The sequence below is a fragment of the Scyliorhinus torazame genome, chromosome 12 (assembly GCF_047496885.1).
Source record: "Scyliorhinus torazame isolate Kashiwa2021f chromosome 12, sScyTor2.1, whole genome shotgun sequence".
NCBI classification, from domain to species: domain Eukaryota; kingdom Metazoa; phylum Chordata; class Chondrichthyes; order Carcharhiniformes; family Scyliorhinidae; genus Scyliorhinus; species Scyliorhinus torazame.
The window spans coordinates 15,499,749-15,522,975 of record NC_092718.1 but is presented as its reverse complement, the minus strand read 5'-3'; the positions used below and the strand labels follow the sequence as shown (position 1 = coordinate 15,522,975).

At 47.9% G+C, this 23,227-nt stretch overlaps 1 protein-coding gene across 6 annotated transcripts in view; it reads right to left on the bottom strand.

Moving 5' to 3' along the window:
- The window catches only part of iqch (IQ motif containing H), a 303,610-nt gene that overhangs the window by 121,467 nt on the left and 158,916 nt on the right, over positions 1–23,227 (bottom strand). For all 6 annotated transcript variants that reach the window (XM_072470436.1, XM_072470433.1, XM_072470434.1 and 3 more), the window contains one exon: positions 18,048–18,239. In XM_072470436.1, the coding sequence (XP_072326537.1) occupies positions 18,048–18,239 (192 nt within the window). The remainder of the gene's footprint in view (positions 1–18,047; positions 18,240–23,227) is intronic.

Genomic DNA, 23,227 nt, shown 5'->3' with positions numbered 1-23,227 from the left:
ACCTGCCCCCATTCCTTTCACTCTTGAACCTCCTCCTAGCACGGTGGCACAGTGGTTAGCACAATTTGCTTCACAGCTCCAGGGTCCCAGGTTCGATTCCCGACTTGGGTCACTGTCTGTGCGGAGTCTGCACGTTCTCCCCGTGTATGCGTGGGTTTCCTCCGGGTGCTTCGGTTTCCTCCCACAGTCCAAATATGTGCAGGTTAGGTGGATTGGCCATGCTAAATTGCCCTTAGTGCCCAAAATTGCCCTTAACGTTAGGTGGGGTTACTGGGTTATGGAGATAGGATGGACCTTGGGTAGGGCGCTCTTTCCAAGAGCCGGTGCAGTCTCGATGGGCCGAATGGCCTCCTTCTGCACTGTAAGTTCTATGAAATTGCCCTGGACGCTACCACAGTCCACCTCCACATGAAAATGAAAATCGCTTATTGTCACAAGTAGGCTTCAATGAAGTTACTGTGAAAAGCCCCTAGTCGTCACATTCCGGCGCCTGTTCGGGGAGGCTGGTACGGGAATTGAACCGTGCTGCTGGCCTGCTTTAAAAGCCAGCGATTTAGCCCAGTGTGCTAAACCAGCCCGCTCAGAGTCGACACCCATTACCGTCTGCATGCCTACCGCTACGGTCGCCTCCTACCCGCCAGTATCCGGAATTCCTTCAGGCCCCCACAGTTTGCACAACTACTCCTCACTGCTCCCTGCACACTCTCATCACCCCCCCCCATTCCTCTGACATTGCATAACACCCTTCACCATAAGCCTACCTCTCTTATCCAGCCTTCACTCCACCCTTCTACTCTACCCATCCCAAACATCCCCCCCCCCCCCCCCTCGTCTAGCCTTTGCCTGCTTCAGCCGTGACACAGCTTTTGGTAATGGCACTCAATATGAGTGAAGTTCTACGAGGTCCCCAAGATGGAGAACACAACACGTACGGAGCTCAAAGTCGTGGGAGAGATGACGTTCGCCAGGTTATATATTTAATAAGGACATGGGGAGTCCACACTGAATAAAATAAAGAACTTGGCCGGGATTCTCTGTTTCAGAGACTAAGAACTGGACCTCCCACAGTGCCTGCAGCCCCGAATAATGTCCTCCCCCTGCCCGCAGATTGGCCATCCCCCAACTGTGGTGGGGCTGGACTGAGTCCGCTGCCACCAAGCTGCGTTCCCTACGGGTGAGACCATGCGAGACCCACGCTGTCGGGAACTCGGCCGGTCGGGGGCGGAGCATTGGAGGGCGGGTCTCAGGCAATGTCCTGAGGCCGTTGATACGTGGCGCAGCGTACTCTGAGTATGCTGCTTTGGAGGGGGGCGGTGCATTGTAAAAGCCTACAGCACAACCGTCAGCACACTATAACGATGTTGGACACTTTTCGTACCCCCTCTTTCTCCCTCAGCAGCCATGGCGCCGGTTTCCTGATTTTTAAAACCACAAGTGAAGCCCGCAGTCGGTAATTTTTCCTGGCGGATGCGGAACTTCGCGGAGGCCCCAAAGAATACAGGGTCTGGCCCGCTAATGATATGCCAACAGCCTTTACTGTACATACGGCGTAGAACGCATTGGCGCCGTTTCGAGGCACTGGAGCATCATAGCATTCTGGTAGGCGCTGCCCAACATTTTCGCCTCAGCATGATTCTCCGCCCAAACCCGTTTCCGCGATTCGAGTGTTGGCCGACGAAGAATCCCGCCCATAGATTTATTCACAATTGGCATGGTGGCGCAGTGGTTAGTATTGCTGCCTCACGGCGCTGAGGACCTGGTCACTGTCCCCTTAATTGCAAAAAAAATGAATTGGGTACTTTAAATTTATAAAACAAAGATTTATTCACAATAACATATATACACTATCCTGTAGATATTTCTCCTGGACAGTGCCTTACTGGCCGACCTTTTATATAAAGCTGAATAGAGCTCCCCCGCCCCTCAGCGAGGGCCATGGGGAAGACAATCATTCCCACCCTGTAAGTCCCATGCGGGCTAATACAATATATCACTTATATACAGTCATAAAACTGAATATTCAAATTTTCGCCATGAGGCTCTTGGCATTGCTTGTCACGAAGCTCAAGTCACCTTTAACCTGCCTTGAAAGTCAGAAGAACAAAATTGCAACAGTTTATCGCACCATCGGGAAACAGGTTTTTTGCCTCCTTCCAAATGAAATGCCCACGCCCGCTACAATTCCTGCTTCTCACGTTTGCACGAAGAAAAAAATATCTCATCCCTTGAAAGGAGCAAGCGTGACTTGGAAGTAACGGCATAGACGCAAGGAAATAAAAATGTTTGAAATGCTCAGCCGGGGGCGGCACTGTGGTTAGCACTGTTGCCTCACGGCGCTGAGGACCTGGGTTTGATCCTGGTCCCGGGTCACTGTCCATGTGGAGTTTGCACATTCTCCCCGTGTCTGTGTGGGTCTCACCCCCACAACCCAAAAATGTGCTGGGTAGGTGGATTGGCCACACCAAATTGGCCCCTTAATTGGAAAAAATGAACTGGGTACTCTAAATTTGTAAAACAGAGATACTCAGCAGGTCTGGCAGCATCTGTGGAGACAGAAACAAGAGGTAAGTTCACAACCTGAAAGTTTTTCTCTCCACAGGTGCTGCCAGATCTGTTGTGTATTTCTGTTATTTTGCGTGTTTATTTCAGTTTTCCAGCAGCTGCAGTATTTTGTTGCAAGATTGTGCAGGATTAGCTATTTACGGTTTCAGTAGTAATCTGAAACTGGAGCCATAATGTAAATGGGGGGGATTCCGGAAAAACGGCAGCATTGGTACTTGGATAATCTTCGCCCAACGCTATAATATCTATAATATCAGTAGTCAAATGAGAAAAAGTGTAAACCAGGGACCTTAGAAGGACAGAAGAGTGGGGGACCAGTTTCTCTTGCTAATGTTACCAGCGCTACATCAATATATAGGTCAAAGGGTGTTCGCGGTCGCTACAGGTGAGAGAGGGCACTCACCCCAGTATAGTGCTTACTTATACCGTTTGGCATCTTATATATACTTCTATAAGTCCCTTCTCAATTTTAAAGCTAAAGCGCCCTAGTTTCTCCAGTCTAGCTCATAATTCAGTTCCTTGACACTAGGGATCAGCTACTCTAAACTGTCTCGTTGGCTTGAATGTTTCCCTTATGCCCTCAAATGTGCTGATGAATTACAATTGCATTTTAGATACAAACACAGCTACATATCTCTGTGATTGTTAAGGTATCCGAATATTCCCATGGAAGACATTCTCTGACAGATATTTTATTTTGAGGTGTGCAGTAAATGATGAAGGAATGAACCGCACAGGAAAATGAGATTCAGCAACGAGACACAAAAAGAGAACAAAAATACTAGTCTGAAAGACAGGTTTTACTAGACTTATTGAAAATTAACCTTACAGCAACAAATACATTTCCCCTTCAATGTGTTGCAATTTGTGAAATGCATAAGACCATAAGACATAGGAGCAGAAGTAAGGCCATTCGGCCCATCGAGTCCACTCCACCATTCAATCATGGCTGATTTCAACTCCATTTACCCGCTCTCTCTCCATAGCCCTTAATTCCTCGAGAAATCAAGAATTTATCAACTTCTGTCTTAAAGACACTCAACGTCCCGGCCTCCACCGCCCTCTGTGGCAATGAATTCCACAGACCCACCACTCTCTGGCTGAAGAAATTTCTCCTCATCTCTGTTCTAAAGTGACTCCCTTTGATTCTAAGGCTGTGCCCCTGGGTCCTAGTCTCCCCTGCTAATGGAAACAACTTCCCTACGTCCACCCTATTTAAGCCATTCATTATCTTGTAAGTTTCTATTAGATCTCCCCTCAACCTCCTAAACTCCAATGAATATAATCCCAGGATCCTCAGACGTTCATCGTATGTTAGGCCTACCATTCCTGGGATCATCCGTGTGAATCTCCGCTGGACCCGCTCTAGTATGTCCTTCCTGAGGTGTGGGGTCTAAAATTGCGCACAGTATTCTAAATGGAGCCTAACTAATGCTTTATAAAGCTTCAGAAGTACATCCCTGCTTTTATATTCCAAGCCTCTTGAGATAAATGACAACATTGCATTTGCTTTCTTAATTACGGACTCAACCTGCAAGTTTACCTTTAGAGAATCCTGGACTAGGACTCCCAAGTCCCTTTGCACTTCAGCATTATGAATTTTGTCACCGTTTAGAAAATAGTCCATGCCTCTATTCTTTTTTCCAAAGTGCAAGACCTCGCACTTGCCCACGTTGAATTTCATCAGCCATTTCTTGGACCACTCTCCTAAACTGTCTAAATCTTTCTGCAGCCTCCCCACCTCCTCCATACTACCTGCTCCTCCACCTATCTTTGTATCATCGGCAAACTTAGCCAGAATGCCCCCAGTCCCGTCATCTAGATCGTTAATATATAAAGAGAACAGCTGTGGCCCCAACACTGAACCCTGCGGGACACCACTCGTCACCGGTTGCCATTCCAAAAAAGAACCTTTTATCCCAACTCTCTGCCTTCTGCCTGACAGCCAATCGTCAATCCATGTTAGTACCTTGCCTCGAATACCATTGACAGTTGTCCGAAGTCTTGGCACCATCGCACACTGCCCTCGAAGCGGCTGTGGGGGAGAGGACACAGTCGCACACCTCCTTGTGGAATGTGCATTTGCAAAGACAATCTAGAGAGGTTCAGTTGTTTATTAAAATATTTTATTCCAAACATTATCAAACTCTTACAAAGGCAAATCTATATCATAAAAACGGTTTGCCATTTCTATTTTAACAAAGTAACAGCAACAACCCTAAATTTTCCTATTCCCCCCAAAACCTGACTATCCTCCCTTCCTTACCCACTTACCCCCTCCCACCCCACCTCCCTAGCTGCTGGCCATGAACAGGTCCTTAAAGTGATGAATGGCATCCGCCTGGAATAGAACCTTTCCCCAATCGCAGAGATTCTGCCAGGTCACCGAACCATGCCGAGGCCCTGGGTGGCACGGCCGACCTCCACCCAAGCAGGACCCGCCTCCGGGTCATCAAGGAGGCAAAGGCCAAGCCTTCCCCCCACCCCCTCGAGGGGCTCTGGGTAGTATGACACCCCAAAGATCGCCACCAACGGACACAGCTCTAATTTAACCTCAACGATCTCCGACATGATCTCAAAAAATGAGATCCAGAACCCAACTGGCCTGGGGCAGGACCAGAACACGTGTGTGTAATCCGCAGGCCTCCCTGAACAACGCTCACACCAGTCCTCCACCCCAGGGAAGAATCCACTCACACGAGTCTTAGTTAAGTGCACTCTATGTACTACTTTAAACTGGATCAGGCTCAACCTAGCACAGGTGGTGGTAAAGTGCACCTTATGCAGTATCTCAGTCCGCACCCCTCCCTCTAGCCCCAGGCCCAGCTATTCTTTCTGTTTCCCCTTCACCTTGTCTAGTGGTGGTTTCCCCGTCTCCAGCAAACACTCATATATACTGGAGATCTTTCTTTGCCCATCTCATACCCTGATGGCATCCTATCTATCAGTGTGGGTCTTGGCAACTGGGAGAACAAAGACAGCTCTTTACGAATAAAGTTCCTCATCTGCAAATACCTAAATGCACTCGCCCTTGGGAGTTGAAATTTCTCCTCCATCTCCTCTAGACCTGCAAACCTACCTTCCACAAATAAATCCCTGAACCTCTCAACCCTTTTTCGCCTTCATATCCTGTACATTGCGTCCAGTCCTAGCGGTGTAAACGTATGTCCCCCAGTCCAAAATGTTGTTAAACTGGTTCCAAATGCTTGTCACTACCACCAGGCTCGTTGAGAGCCTGGCCATGGAGAACGGAAGAGGGGCCGTATCCAACGCCCTTGGACACCACCCTACACAAGAGACCTCCTCCATCCACCTCCACCCCACCCTGCACCTGGATTCAGTGGTATTTGTCGAGGTTCAGCGTGAGAAGCTGTGACGGAGGACTCTGCTCTAAGGGCTATTCCCAGGGTCACACGCCAAGACAATCAACTGCTGCTGGAGGATCATCAACTTGGTGAAAAACGCTCTTTGGTCTACCCGAAACTTGTTGATCTTCCAGTGCTAAGAATTGTCCTCGACTGTGCACATTCCAAGGTTTAGGGCTACGCGTTGAGTGACACATTGAAAAAAAAAGCATTGATGGTCGGGGTAATTCTACCATCCTGCACTCCTGGGAAGGAGTGCGAGTCAGAGATGGACTAACAACCTTGTACTCTCGATTCTCCAACTAACCCGCCTTGCAAGGGAGCTTCACATTAGAAAAGCAGATCTGCTCCAAATATCTACATTGAAACATGTACTGAAACAAAAACAATATTCCAGGTTCTATTCAATATCAATATTTGCAGTGATGTTCATAAAATCTTCATGAGATATTTGCTGTGTCAGGTTTAACTCTGGTTAAGTTATGTTATCATACTAAAACCTATTTCATTCAAACTATTGATTAGAAATCAGGTTTCATTTGTTCGCTTTTAAATCTATCATTTTAAAACAAAATATGAAGATTTAAGAGAACAGAATAAATTGCTTGGGGAGTCTCAAATTACAACTGTATTTGACCTGAATGAATTCAAACTGGAAGGGAATCCTACCTTCAACCCCCAATTTATTTGTTGCATCCCTTTTCCTTCATCTATCAACATCTATACCCGCATTAGTATGTTCTACAACATCACTTGCAGAAAAAAATAAAGTTTTTTTATGGTTACCTTCTTGTAATTGTATCTTTGGTTCCCTGGTATTGTCTAATTGTTCCTGTCTGGTGGTCTCGGGTATTATCAAGATTGTAGAATTATATTGTGCGTAGTTTAATAGAGTATATAATGTATTTTTCCATGTCTTAGTCAGAAGTGCAATCAAATAATTTGACTCCTGGAGAATATTAATTGGAATGAAGCAGCACAGTAAAATTAATTATAGAAACCTTGTCAGTGGCGAGCAATTGAGCAGATTATTTTTACAACCACTGGTGGCATTGCTCGAGTCAGATGATGCATTGTTTTATGATTATTGGATAACATCCCTCTTAAGTTTGTGGTGGATAGTGATACAGGAAGTAAGTCGTACACTTGCAGGAAGCGCGCAATATATGAATTACATGATAATATATCATAGATCGAGATGTTAAGTTCCCATTATTAATCCCAGTGCTTGGAAACAGCAAACAGTTTTGTAGGTATCTTTATTGTGGAGAACTTTAATTCTAGGGAATTTTAATTTGAGTCATGTGGGAAATAAACCTTGGATGGCAAATTGCTGGGTGGCTATTTTATTTCATTTGGAAGTAGTATTTTGTGTTCAGAAATTGACTGTACGCACGTGGTTGAATTAAGAGAGAGCTGGGTAGCGGATACCTCAAACAAGAGGAAGTAGGAGTAATGATGGCAGTGAGAGGTGGAAGGTGAAGGGGTGGGGAGGGGGTCCTGAGATGAGACTTCTTAAAACTGGATAGCTGGGATAATACTAGAGTAGCTCTACATCAGTTAGTTTATTGAGGATTGAAACTAATCCAAGAAAGTATACCCAGTATTCATTATTAACGAGGGGAGGTACGGTGGCGCAGTGGTTAGCACTGCTGCTTCACGGCCCCGAGTCACTTTCTGTGTGGAGTTTGTACATTCTCTCCGTGTTTGCGTGGATTTCACCCCTATAACCCAAAGTTGTGCAGGGTAGGCGAATGGCCCCTTAATTGGAAAAAAGTAATTGGGTACTCTAAATTAAAACAAAATAATTATTAACCATTAAACATGTATTCTTAGAACATAGCAGTAACAAGTATTTAAACTCTTACTAATAGTAATGGCCACAGTTTGTGATGGGATTTAGGCTTGCTAACTTGACCACATTCCTAAGATAGACAGAAACAGACAGAAATAATGTGGTCAGCAATAATACAGCCAGCTCAATGAGCAGTTCTTATCACCAGCTCCAGCATCCTACGCCCAGACAGATAATGGTACAGGCAGGAACTAACTGAGAGAAATGGGAGTAGGGGGGAGCAAGAGATAGCAGCTGCGAGGGTCTTGAAAAACAACAGATGTCCAAGGAACAGGATGGGGTTAAATCATGAGCTGATCACGCAGTCACCATGCTGCCTAAAGTAAAATTCATTGGTCAAGGTAAAATTGACAGCTACAAGGATTGGATCGACTCCAACTGGGTGGGCTACTGATTTTCAGAAATTGTATCACAGTTGAACCTGAAGCAATGTAAAGCAGAGTGGTTTTGGACTTTATCCAAATCACTCTTCCCCCGTATGTTGACCAAACTTGGAAAATAAAGTTGTCTTAACCAGAGTTGCTGTCTCCGCAGGTCTTTGTGTTTAGCTGAGCCGTAACGAAGAGGGAAGATCCCCACTTAAAAGCCAGCTCAATACTCAGTCCCTGAAAACGCTCCTACAGAAGTGATAGTGGGAATGTGAAGACTCGGGGAGATGATGAGAATAAGGTGTTGTGAAGGTTCATTTGCTCCAGAAGACCCATTCTCCCAACAGCAATCCACACCCACAAACAAAAGCCTCCCTGGCTCTATGCCAAGTTGTGGCAACTAGCTTTAGGTTTCTTAATGTACTTCTATAGTAAAGCACAGACGACACTCCAAAATTAAAAGTTGGTTGGTTCATGGATTATGCTTAGGAATATGGCAATACCGTTTGTACTGCAGAAGTGGATGGTCGTGAGCGAATATTCCAGTAAATCCAGGAGCTGAGTATTTCTGACATCAAGTGTATACTTGTGCTTCTGGCGTGACTTCTGACAGGTGGTAAGTGCACCACTAACACTGGGTCCCTGTGTGGCCCAAACATTCAGGAGGCTGGAGGGTAGAGGAACTGACCAACTGCTGCTACTCACCTCCCGGTTCTCCCTGGGTAGCTGGACCTTGCGGGAGGAAACTGGAGCACCCGGAGGAAACCCACGCTGACATGGGGGAGAATGTGCCCGGGAATCGAACTCGGGTCCCTGGTGCTGTGAAGCAACAGTGCTAACTACTATGCTACTGTGCCGCCCAACCTGGATTCTTAGAATCATAGAATCCCTACAGTGCAGAAGGAGGCCCATCGTGTCTCCAGCAGCCCTCTGAAGGAGAACCCTACCTAGGCTCTTGTCCCCACCTTATCCCTGTAACCAACTAACCTTTTGGACTCCAAGGGGCAAATTATCTTGGCCAATCCACCTAATCTGCACATTTTTGGACTGTGGGAGGAAACCGGAGCACCCGGAGGAAACCCACACAGACACAGGGAGAACGCGCAAACTCTTCACAGTCACCCAAGGCTGGAATTGAATCCGGGTCCCTGGCAATGTGAGGCAGCAGTGCTAACCACTGTGCCACCAGACGGAGGATTGATAGTTAAATGCAGAATGAAGGTGTTATACAAGTGGGTTGTTATTGTTGTGTTGTTCCATGTCACTTTAAGAGTTTAGTCACGTGATAGTCCGTGACGTCATCATCTACTTTGCGGGCTTTGTAATGAAATGAAATGAAAATCGCTTATTAGGTTCAACTGTGATACAATTTCACAAGTAGGCTTCAAATGAAGTTACTGTGAAAAGCCCCTAGTCACCACATTCCGGCGCCTGTTCGGGGAGGCTGGTACGGGAATTGAACCCGCGCTGCTGGCGTTGTTCTGCTTTACAAGCCAGCTGTTTAGCCCACTGCGCTAAACCAGCCCCGTCAGACTTTGAGTCAGTCTGGACTAAGTCTTTGTACAATTAACAACCATCTAATAAATCTCTGTTTATTATTGCGTTCAATCCACTTGCTTCAGCAATTCTTTTTATCTTTCGATGGTTGGCATTGAGGCAGGTCAACAGTAGGTCAGCGATCGCACCCCGCACCTGGCATCAGACCAGTAAGGTTGTTGGGCACAAATTAAAGAGAAAAAGTGTCCATGCCTTGAAGTTAGTCCGGGTACACGGAGGGAGAATTCAGAATGTCCAAATTACTTAAAAGTACATCTTTCGGGACTTGTGGGATGAAACAGGGGCTGGTTTACCTCAGTGGGCTAGACAACTGGTCGGGATGCAGAACAAGGCCGTACCAGCTGAGAATTCTGAATTCTCCTTTCGTATACCCGAACAGGCGCCGGAATGTGGCGACTAGGGGCTTTTCACGGTAACTTCACTGCAGCGTTAATGTAAGACTACTTGTGACAATAGAAAAAAAGAAAAAAAAAAGATGAACCGGAGCACCCGGAGGAAACCCACGCAGACACGGGGAGAACGTGCGGACTCTGCGCAGTCAGTGACAGCCGGGAATCGAACCCGGGACCCTGGCGCTGTGAAGCAACAGTGCTAACCATATGGGCCTGAGATCAAAGTTCTAAACTGGGGGAAGGCCGATTTTAATAAGATCAGATATGATTTGGCCAGAGTGGACTGGGAGCGGACACTTTTAGGTAAATCTGTGACAGGACAGTGGGCGCATTCAAAAAGGAAATCGGGAGAATACAGAGCCAGCATGTTCAAATCAAAAAAAGAGGGTGGGACCCATAGATCCGGTGAACCCTGGATATCGAGGGACATGGAGCATTGGATCAGGAGAAAAAGGGAGGGTTATGGCAGATATTGAGGGCTCAAAACAGGAGAAGTCCTAGAGGGGAAACAAATGTGCAAAAGGTAAATTAGGAGAGCAAAAAGTGTACATGAAAGTATTCTGGCAGGTAAAATAAAGGAAAATCCGAAGTGTTTTACAAGGACATTATGGGTTAAAGGATAATTAGGGAAAGAGTAGGGCCCATTAAGGACTATACTGGCAACTTGTGTGTGGAGCCGCAGGATGTAGGTAAATTAATACTCGGAGCCGCCGGGGATGTCAGTTAGCAACCAGGCAGAATTCCCGAGGCTGGAGAAGGTCACGTTCGTTCTGAGGGGGTCAGTTGAGGGGTTCGCACGGAGGTGGAAGCCGTTCACTGACTTCTTTAAGGAGGATTGAGGAACCAGCAATGGGGGGGGGTTAAATTGGGGAAGGCAGGAGGGAGAAGAAGGCGAGAGTGGGGAGCGGGGTGGGGGGGGGGGGGGGGGGGGGGAGTGGGTATTGGTTATTTACAATGTTGTATAATTCTGCTTCGGTTTGACTTTATGAATATTTACCAAAAAAAGAACTACCTCCAGAGGACACACTATCCATACAACCAGATTGCGTGACTGCAACGTCTGGTCAATCCGCTGAAGCAGAGACTGCCGAAGAATCCCCTGCTGCTATTTGTCTTCCATTTGCAAAATAGACTGTAACACCTTCCAGGGGTAGATACATCCACAGAAGAACCTGATAGTACATCTGGTCAAGAACTAAATCCCTGAGGAGCACAGGCAACCAACGTGGAATAGACAGCCACCAGATCGTCCTTCCTATTGACTGTATTACCACTCTGTAATAATTTAATGCCTGCCCTTGCATATATGTTTTAATGACTATATAGTTCTTTGTTGTCTTGGACCTTAGAAGTAAAGGGGGAAGGATGTTGTGGATGTGGGTTGTTATTGTTTGTGTTGTTGCGTGGTCACTTTAAGAGTTTAGTCACATGATAGTCTGTGACATCATCGGCCAGTTTACAGGTTTAGAATCAATCCAGGACAGGCCTTTGTACAGTTAACAACCATCTAATAAACCTCTTGATTATTGCTCTCAACTCACAAGCTTCAGCGTTTCCATTCTTTTATCCTGCAAGTACAATACACAACAGAAGTGGCCACAGGTGCATGTTAAGTGCAAATGTTTGTGCCCTTGAACATTACTATCTGCTGACCAACCTCATTAATAAATGTGAACAAACACTGAATAACTACTCCAGATTTTGTAATTGGAATGAATGCAGCAAATTGTCTCCTTTGCCGCAGGAAACCAGGCAAATCTTTGCTGTGGTCTGTTAATATTTTATCTTTCATTAAAATTCATTCATTTTCTGTGAACTGAAACTTTGCTTCATATTAACATAAGCTATCCAGCTTCTATAGTGCAAGTTACTGTGGGGCCTTCTTTAAGCTGAAACCATCAAGTTTTAACAATTACCAAATACCATCTACTCAGAGTTAAGAAATAGGGCGCAATCTTCCCAAAAGGGAACAAAGTCCCGGAGCGAGTGCCATTAGCCACGTGTTTCCCGGCACTCGAGAAACATGTGGCTATTCAACGTTACGCACACTGAATAAGGGGCCTAAATGGGGAACGCGCAGCCGAGGTTGCGCATAGCCCCGTTTTTTACAACGAGGAGCTCTGCTCGCTGGAACTCCCCATTGTAGTGAGAGATCGGGATGTCATTTTAAATGGCGTCCTGATCTACGAGTCCCGCAAAAAAAAAAAAAAAATCCCCGTTTTCCCCAGTCCGAACACAACATGGGAAGGGCCCCCCCCCCCCCCCCCCCCCAACACCCACAGTGGGCAACCCCAGACCAATCGCGTGTGTGCAAAAAATGCCAGCTTGGCACCACCGACCTGGCACTGTGGTAGTGCCCAGGCCAGGTGGCCCTGCCAGGGTGCCAGGCTGGCAGTGCCAGGGCATCTCCCTGTCCAAAGGACATGCAGCTGAGGCCTCCGATCCCCCCCATGAGTGCCGTTCCATCTGGTCTCCGTTTGTGAGGACCAGTACCAAATGCCGCTCTGCCGAAGGTCCCCGAGGGGAAGGGATTGAATCCCAAGGCCTCAGGTACATAGGGAAGGCTTTACATTAGAGTAAGGCTTACTGACTCGCTATAATATGTAATTTCCCACAAACTGATCTCGCTCATTGTGGGTGGGATTCTCCATGCAACGTCTGGCGAGATTGCGTTGAATCTTGCGAAGTGTTGCGAGCCGGGTAATCGCGGAAGCTGGGCCTCCCGTCTTTCGCCGGCCATGCTGCGGCACAGCGAGATGTTTTTCCAGCGCAGCTTGGCCAGAAGATCGTGCCTGTATTTTCTGGGCTGGATTCTCTGAGCCTCCACGCCGAAATCGCGATCGGCGCGGGGGCGGAGAATGGGTGTTAACGACGAAATCCGGTCCGACACCGCTCCGCGATTCTCCGGTCCCCGGCGAATCGCGCGTGTGATTTACGCGGCGTGGGTAGGGGCCATTGAGAGAGGCCCCTCTCGCGATTCACCGAGGGTAACTGGCCGAGTTCCCGACGGTGTGGTTCTACCCGAGTCCGTAGCCGCACTGGTGGGGGCGGGGGGGATCCTTCACTGCCCCCGGACGGTGGCCTCATGGACGGCCAGGGGGGCGATCGGGCACACTGATCCGCGGGCGCGCGCGATCTCGGGGTGGGGTGGGGGGGGTCTACATTTTTGCTGCCACTCCGTGGTCTGAGTCCGCCATGCCCCATGGGGCGGCCGTCGCCATGCGCATGCGCGGACTCCCGACCGGAAATGTAGGGCCCCGTATCCGGAGCTGCGAGAGGCACTCCGGGGCTCCGATTGCCCCTGCAGGTAGGAAAATCACTTAAGGATATTTCTTAAGGAAAGTCCAGAGTGAAATGCCCGCGATTTGACGATGGGGTGGGGACATAGCCCCATTATTGGAGAATCCTGCCCCTTAAATCAGCAATTTCGAGCAAGGAAGTGAGGAAGAAATCTTATACTGGCTAGGTTTTCTACATCAGAAGAACAAGTTAAGTATATTTGGGAATACAATGCTAAAGAGAGATAAAGAACCCAGAGGTACAACCTGTAGTGAAGAACGCTGTGCAAAAGCTTTGTATTACAGGGGATATGCAGATATGTATATCTATAGCTGTCAGAAGGAGCTGGCTGAATGGTGGAAATGCTACTCAAGCGGTTGATTATTTAAAAATTCATTCATGGGATGTGGGATCGCTGGTTGGGCCAGCATTTATTGCCCATCCCTAACTGCCCTTGAAATGAGCAGCTTGCTAGGCCATGGCAGAGGGCACTTGAGAGTTGCTGTAAATCTGGAATAACTTTGCAAGTCAGACCAGGGAAGTACGGCACATTTCCTTCCCTAAAGGACATTAGTGAAGCAGGTGGATTTTTAACAATGATCGACAATGGTTTCATGGTCATCATCAGACTGTTCATTCCAGATTTTTATTGAATTCAAATTTCACCATCTGCTGTGATGGGATTACCCTGGGTCTCTGGATTAGTAGTTCAGTGAAATACACTATGGCAGTGCCTTGTGGTTTGAAACAACAAAACAAAAGTCAACTGGCTATTGGGCAGGGTGGCACGGGAGCACAGTGGTTAACACTGCTGTCTCATGGCGCCAAGGACACGGGTTCGATCCTGACCCCGGGTCACTGTCCGTGTGGAGTTTGCACATTCTCCCATATCTGCGTGGGTCTCATCCAAAGATGTGCAGGGTAGGTGGATTGGCCATGTTAAATTGCCCCTTCATTGGAAAAAAAAGAATCGGGCACTTTAAATAATTTTTATAAGTGTATTAGGCATTACATGGAATCAGTAACTGAATACAAAACGGAGAGAGAAATAGAATTAATGCTTCAGGTTGCTGACCTGTTATCAGTTCTGGTGAAAGGTCATCGACCTAAAATGTTGGGTTCGATTTTACTGGGTGCTGCATTTACTTTGATAAGGTGAACAGTGAAAATTTATTTTCCCTCGTTGAGGAGTCAGTGACGAAGGATCAATTTCAATGGTGACGAGAACGATCAGGAGAAACCTCTTTATGCAGGGAGGTGGTCTAGGGGTTGGTTCAGCAGTGGGCTTAACAGCTGGCTTTTAATGCAGAACCAGCAGCGCGGGTTCCATTCCCGTACTGGCCTCCCCGAACAGACGCTGGAATGTGGTGACTAGGGGCTTTCCACAGTAACTTCATTGAAGCCGACTTATGACAATAAGCGATGATTATTATTATTATTATGTTGGGGAGTGAAATTCCAATTCTTTTCCCGCACCGCGTGGTGCACTAAGGCAGACTTCCGTCTGTTTCTATAGCCATTAATTCCCCGAAGAGGGGCTGAATTCTCTGGTCGCCCAGTCACATTTTTCTCGGTGACGTGCCATCGCTGGTGGCGAGATTCTCTATTCCTGCCACTTGCCAATGGGATTTCCCATTGAAGCCACCCCACGCCGGTGGGAAACCTGCAGGTGAGGCTGCACTGCCGGTGGGAACAGGGAACCCCAACGACTAGAGCAGGCACTGTCAAAGTCGGGGGTGCGACCCGCGGGTGTGACACGTGCGGGTGGAAACGGCCTTCAAAATGGCCATGAACATATTTTAAAAATGCGGCCGCGCTGCGCAGGCGTGCCCGCTCATCAGTGCGCATGCGCAGTGCGGCTGCATTTAAAAAAATCTGGTCACAGCCTTTTTGAAGGCCGTTCGCAGCCGGCATTGTTAAAAGCCGGCTGCAAAAAGTTTGGGGAGAATGATGTGATTGGTTGCTTTCTGAACTTTGATGCTGATGAAGTGAAAGTCTCTTACTCCAAGAACGGTGAGTGATCCAACGATGGTTTCACCGCAGCTGTAACTTCAACCAAGAGATGTCAACATTTTTAATCTTGTTTTTTCAACATTCCAAAACAAAGTGCCCGCAGGTCGTATTTGGGAGCTTTGTCAATTAATTGATTTTTATGTGTCTTTTATTTATCTATATTTTTAGTTGTAGTGTTTAGGTGAAATGTGGTGAACCTCCAATTTCTAGAGGATGAAAACATTTTCAGTTTCTGCATTTTTTTCCTGTTAAACTTTATCAAATAAAACCCCCTCTGACCTTTTTTTAAAAAAGCCGGCTGCTGCAGTTGTTGCCTGTGAATTTGTGCAATTGGAGACCCAGAAGATTTTTTAAAAAATTCTATGTAATCTTCCTGCCTGAAGGGAGGCAGAGAGCAGGTCACACCCCCCCCCCCCCCCCGAACATTGACATCAAGTGCTTTGGGCGCGATTGCGATTCCTCCATTTTGTCAGCAGCAAACAAGGTAAGAAAAAATGTAGGGTCGCGAAGGTCAGTCAGAGTGAGCCGCGAAGGTCGACCGGCGGGGTCGCGAAGGTCGGCCGGCGTGGGTCGCGAAGGTCGGCCGGCGTGGGTCGCGAAGGTCGGCTGCCGTGTGTCACGAAGGTCAGCGGGCGTGGGTCGCGTAGGTCAGCCGGCATGGGTCACGAACGTCGGCCGGCGTGGGCCGCGAAGGTCGGGCGGCGTGGGCCGCGAAGGTCGGGCGGCGTGGGCCGCGAAGGTCGGGCGGCGTGGGCCGCGAAGGTCAGGCGGCGTGGGTCGCGAAGGCCGGCCGGCGTGGGTCGCGATGGTCGGCCGGCGTGGGTGGCGAAGGTCGGCCGGCGTGGGTGGCGAACGTCGGCCGGCGTGGGTGGCGAACGTCGGCCGGCGTGGGTCGCGAAGGCCGGCCGGCGTGGGTCGCGAAGGCCGGCCGGCGTGGGTGGCGAAGGTCGGCCGGCGTGGGTGGCGAAGGTCGGCCGGAGTGGGTGGCGAAGGTCGGCCGGCGTGGGTGGCGAAGGTCGGCCAGCGTGGGTGGCGAAGGTCGGCCGGCGTGGGTGGCGAAGGTCGGCCGGCGTGGGTGGCGAAGGTCGGCCGGCGTGGGTGGCGAAGGTCGGCCGGCGTGGGTGGCGAAGGTCGGCCGGCGTGGGTGGCGAAGGTCGGCCGGCGTGGGTCGCGAAGGTCGGCCGGCGTGGGTCGCGAAGGTCGGCCGGCGTGGGTCGCGAAGGTCGGCCGGTGTGGGTCGCGAAGGTCGGCCGGCGTGGGTCGCGAAGGTCGGCCGGCGTGGGTCACGAAGGTCGGCCGGCGTGGGTCACGAAGGTCGGCCGGCGTGGGTCACGAAGGCCGGCCGGCGTGGGTCACGAAGGCCGGCCGGCGTGGGTCGTGAAGGCCGGCCAGCGTGGGTCACGAAGGTCAGCCAGCGTGGGTTGTGAAGGCCGGCCAGCGTGGGTCACGAAGGTCAGCCAGCGTGGGTCGTGAAGGCCGGCCAGCGTGGGTCACGAAGGTCAGCCAGCGTGGGTCGTGAAGGCCGGCCAGCGTGGGTCACGAAGGTCAGCCAGCGTGGGTCGTGAAGGCCGGCCAGCGTGGGTCACGAAGGTCAGCCAGCGTGGGTCGTGAAGGCCGGCCAGCGTGGGTCACGAAGGTCAGCCAGCGTGGGTCGTGAAGGCCGGCCAGCGTGGGTCACGAAGGTCAGCCAGCGTGGGTCGTGAAGGCCGGCCAGCGTGGGTCACGAAGGTCAGCCAGTTGGTAAAAATGGGTCCCCGGGAAAACGTTTGAAAATCACTGGGCTTGAGAACTCCGGCCAAGGTCTCTCGTCTGTCGCCAAGGGTTTATAGTTTTGGGGAGATGAAATGGTGTTCCACAAGAGTAGTTGAGGGAAAGAGCATGGCAACTTTCAGGGAAAAATGGATTTGAAACAAGGAAGATACAAGAAAGAGCAGGACAATGATTTTGGATTGCTCTAGCACAGGCTCAATGGACCAAAAGCTCTCATTTCACACATGAAACCTCTTAGATTCTTTGATTCCTTTACAACATTATGATCAAGAAAAATATTTCCAAGCTGGCTACTAATTTCTGGTGCAAAAGTGCTACATAAGACCATAAGACATAGGAGCAGAATTAGGCCACTCGGCCCATCGAGTCTGCTCCGCCATTCAATCATGGCTGATATTCTCTCATCCACATTCTCCTGCCATCTCCCCAGAACCCCTGATCCCCGTATTAATCAAGAACCTATTTAGCTCTGTCTTAAAGACACTCAGTGATTTGGCCTCCACAGCCTTTTGCGACAAAGAGTTCCACAGATTCACCACCCTCTGGTTGAAGAAATTCCTCCTCATCTCTGTTTTAAAGGATCGTCCCTTTAGTCTGAGATGGTGTTCTCTGGTTCTAGTTCCTCCTACAATGGAAACATCCTCTCCACGTCCACTCTATCCAGACCTCGCATTAAAGCAGTATAGTTCCCCTTTGAACTTTGGGTTGAAGTGCATAAATATAGTCAGTAATATATGGGCACAGGCATTTATTGCAGTAACCTTTGCAAAATAAATTGATACGGACACTGGCTATAAAAGTATGTAAATAATCAATTTTCTGCAATTTCCCAGTAATAATTTCCTTGCTTTTCCTCAAACCAAACACAGACCACAGGTGTACATACCCGAATCCATTTCTTCTTCAGCCATTCTGTAGGACCAACTTGCCTAAGTTCCTTTAGAATTTCCTTGTAACACTTCAGGTGCAAGACATCAAAATACGCAGTACCTCTCCCACCAAATTCAACATCCACTTTAAAGAGCCAGCGCTTAATTTCCAGGTTTTCGAGGATAAGCTGAGTAAGAACTTCATGCATCTGCAGAGAGAGATTATCAGAAAGTGCAGTTATTCAAAAGCAAATTCTAAACACTTTTTAAACATAAATTTAGAATACCCAATTCATTTTTTCCAATTAAGGGACAATTTAGCGTGGCCAATCCAGCTACCATGCACATCTTTGGGTTGTGGGGGCGAAACCTACGCAAAAATGGGGAGAATGTGCAAACTCCGCACAGACAGTGACCTAGAGCCGGGATCAAACCTGGGACCTCGGCGCCGTGAGACAGCAGTGCTAACCACTGCGCCACCGTGCTGCCCTAAATTCTAAACACTTTTATGAGTGGTATGTTGACCATTTAGATTTATGGTCTATATTGTATCACCCATACTTGATTGGACAGAAACAATATAGAATCTTACCATGTGTTGTGTAGTTACTACACAAATGTGATCGATATCCTCATAGGCAAAGCAGAGTGGAGCAGTAAGTTCAAAGGTTATGGGGAGATTTAATGCTAATGCTGTAATGACAAATTATATTAGCACCGGAGATCAAGATGTGGAATCCGTCTGGGTAGAAATAAGAAATAGCAAAGGAAGGTCGTCCCTGGTAGGTGTAATCTATTGGTCCCCAAACGTAGTTTTGCAGTGGGGTACAGTATAAACCAGTTAATACTGAGGGCTTGTAAGAAAGGTACGGAAATAATAGGTGACTTTAATATGCACATAGACTGGATTAAGCAAATTGGCAAGGGTAGCCTTGAGGAGAGTTCATTGAATGTACTGGAGATTGTTCCTTGTGTAGCCATCTCAGATGGCCACCTGCAAAGGACCATGGGTATTATGGCCAACCCAGGACTCAGACACACTCAGAGCTTGTGTGTGTATTTGCAACCCAGATAGCGAGACGCGATCGAAAACCCCGCTCATTTGCATTCTAATGGCCCATTTCCCCAGAACAAAAGGACTGTACTCAGGTAACCGATACAGATGTAGACTAACCGGCGCCACTCCCTTTGCTAAGAAAGCCCAAACAGCCAAGGTCAATGACCGCTCAGGACATGCCCAGCCATCAAGGCACCCGCCCCTTTATTGGCCAAAATCGAAGGCAGTGATCGAAGCCTGTCGAATTATTGGGTCCAAAGCTAAGGAGCGCCCCAAAGAGCGCAAAATCCCAGAGGGATAAAAAGAGACAGTCATGTGTTCGGTCTCTCTTGGCCCCGGCGTTCGCCTAAAACCAAATGTAGCATTACGACCAGAAGACAAGTTCAAGACCAACGATCGCTACCAGACGGATGAGCCCAGCAGAAACGAAGCCACTTCTTCCACCCAGCCACGCAAGATCCGAACAAAGGCCTTGTCCTTCTGCATAGAGCCGGTTACCCTGAAGTTAAGTACAGGTTATTGTTGTTAGGTGTAGTTTAACTTGTAGTGTTTTATGTTGCATGTCGAAGTAATCCTTGTGCGTAAATAAACTATCTTTGAACTTGAACTGACTAACTGGTTGTTTGGTCTTTCGGTAAAACCTTGTGGTGGTATCATTTGATACCCGGCGACTCTGAAAAGCGATATTATCATTAATAACTGCCATATCTAGTTAATTTGGCAACATTATTGGTGACGCTGGTGGGATAGTATTCCACTCATTAAAAAGAGCATCATTATTAATTGGCGACATTACTCCGGTGCCGATTGGCAACACTTGGAACAAGATGTTGTGGAACCAACCATGGAGTAGGCATGAGGAGAGATTGATTGATGACCTCATAATTAAAGATCCTCCAGAGAATAGTGACCATAGTATGATAGAATTCAAAATTCAATTCAGTTTGGGGGTGAGAGAGTGGAATCCCACACTAGTGTTCTGGAATTAAACAAAGGTAATTACATAGACATGAAGACTGATTTGGCACGATTGGGCAGGAAGGCAAAAAAGATAGAACAGCTGATGAACAGTGGCAGTTGTTCAAGGAGATACTCAATTCAAAGAACAATACAGCACAGGAATAGGCCCTTCGGCCCTCCATGCCTGTACCAGTCATGATACCAAATACCCTCAGCACTTCCTTGTGCTCTATATCCACCCTATCCATGCGTTTGTCAAGATGCCTTTTGAACGCCATTAATGTATCTGCTTCCACAACCTTCCCTAGCAACGCGTTCCAGGCACTCACCACCCTCGGCGTAAAAAACCTGCCTCACACATCTCCTCTAGACTTTGCCCCACAGACCTTAAGCCTATGCCCCCTAGTGACGGAACCCTCCACCCTGGGAAAGAGTGTCTGCCCATCCATTCTATCCATGCCCCTCATAATCTTGTAGACCTCTATCAGGTCGCCCCTGAACCTACGTCCTTCTAATGAAACAGTCAGAGTCTACTCAGACTTCCCACATAGCTAACACCATCCAGACCAGGCAACATCCTGATAAACCTCCTCTGCGCCCTCTCCAAAGCCTCCACATCCTTCTGGTAGTGTGGCAACCAGAATTGTGCGCAATATTCCAAGTGCGGCCTTACTAAGGTTCTATACAACTGCAGCATGACTTGACAGTTTTTATACTTGATGCCCCGTCCAATTCCTCACAAATAAAATATATTCCAGAGATGATGAAAGACGGTAAGGGGGTAAAAAACATCCATGGCTAAGAATGGAGGTCAAGGACAATATAAGGACAAAAACTAAGGTATACCATGTTACAAAGTCCACCAGCAGGCTGTAACATTGCAAAACCTTCAAAAATACACAAATAATTACTACAAAAGTAATAAAAGGTGCCAAGGTAAATTATGAAAGAAAGCGGTCATAAAATATCAAAAATGGATAGCAAAAGCTTCTATAAGTACATAAAAGAGAAGAGAATCACTAAAGTGAATGTTGGTCCCTTGGAAGATGAAACCGGAGAGTTAATAGTGGGAAACACAGAAATGGCGGAGATGTGAAATCAATATTTTGCCTCAACGTTCACAGTGGCGGACACTAGTACCAGAAAGGGTGGATCTCAGCACAATCAGCATCAACAGAAACAGTACTCAACAAACTATTGGGATTGGGAGCAGACAATTCCCCAGGGCCTGATAGCCTACATCCGAGGGTGTTGAAGGAAGTAGAGGCGGGGATAGTGGACCCATTGGTCATAATATTCCAAAATTTCCTGGATGCAGTAAAGATTCCAGTGGATTGGAAAAATGCTAATGTAATTCCCTTATTCAAAAAGGGAGGAAGGCAGAATGTAGGAAATTACAGAGCAGTTTAGTTGTTGGGAAATTGTTGGAATCCATTATTAAGGAAGTAATATCAGGACATTTGGAAAGTCAGAACACAATCCATCAGTCAGCATGGTTTTATGAAGGGTAAATCATGTTTGGCTAATTTGCTAGAGTTCTTCAATGATGTAAAAAGAAAAGTGGATAATGGGGATCCTGTAGATGTAGTATATCTGGACCTCTGGAAGGTGTTTGATAAGGTGCCGCACAGAAGGTTAATACACAAGGTTAGATCACATGGGGTTAGGGGTAATTTATTACCTTGGATAGAAGACTGGCTGATGGACAGAAGAGAATCAGAATAAATGGGTCTTTTTCTGGTTAGCAAGATGTAACTAGTGAGGTGCAACAGGGTTTGGTCCTTGGGCCCCAACTATTTACAATCTATATTAATAACTTGGATACAATGACACTAAAATAGGTGGGAAAGTAAGTTGCAATGAGGAAATAAGGACCTTACAAAAGGATTTTGTAAGGTTTCCTCCCACAGTCCAAAGATGCGCAGGGTAGGTGGATTGGCCATGATAAATTGCCCGACATGTGACTCCAGACTCAAACCAATGTGATTGACCCCTCCCACAGAGCGTTTGGGCTGGGGGGGGGGGGGGGGAGAAAGGAGGGGTCAGGGTTTGTTTTGGGGGCCTTGGGAGATCGGGGCACCTTTGATCTCTTGCTACAATGGGGAGTTCCAGTGAGCAGAACGGGGCTATGTGCAGCCTCGGCCGCACTTTCCCCGTTCAGTCCCCTGATTCAACCCGAGTCGTGTTGAATAGCGATGTGTTTCTTGGCACTGAGCGCCGGGAAACACGGGGCTAAATGCGCTTGCATGGGGACTGTTTTCCTTTTTGGGAGAATCACACCCAATGTTTTGTGTTTGGTGAAGTACAATTAAGACCCACACTGGCTCCAAGGACTTTATAGAACATAGAACAATACAGCGCAGTACAGGCCCTTCGGCCCACGATGTTGCACCGAAACAAAAGCCATCTAACCTACACTATGCCATTATCATCCATATGTTTATCCAATAAACTTTTAAATGCCCTCAATGTTGGCGAGTTCACTACTGTTGCAGGTAGGGCATTCCACGGCCTCACTACTCTTTGCGTAAAGAACCTACCTCTGACCTCTGTCCTATATCTATTACCCCTCAGTTTAAAGCTATGTCCCCTCGTGCCAGCCATTTCCATCCGCGGGAGAAGGCTCTCACTGTCCACCCTATCTAACCCCCTGATCATTTTGTATGCCTCTATTAAGTCTCCTCTTAACCTTCTTCTCTCCAACGAAAACAACCTCAAGTCCATCAGCCTTTCCTCATAAGATTTTCCCTCCATACCAGGCAACATCCTGGTAAATCTCCTCTGCACCCGCTCCAAAGCCTCCACGTCCTTCCTATAATGCGGTGACCAGAACTGTATGCAATACTCCAAATGCGGCCGTACCAGAGTTTTGTACAGCTGCAGCATGACCTCCTGACTCCGGAACTCAATCCCTCTACCAATAAAGGCCAACACTCCATAGGCCTTCTTCACAACCCTATCAACCTGGGTGGCAACTTTCAGGGATCTATGTACATGGACACCTAGATCCCTCTGCTCATCCACACTTCCAAGAACTTTACCATTAGCCAAATATTCCGCATTCCTGTTATTCCTTCCAAAGTGAATCACCTCACACTTCTCTACATTAAACTCCATTTGCCACCTCTCAGCCCAGCTCTGCAGCTTATCTATATCCCTCTGTAACCTGCTACATCCTTC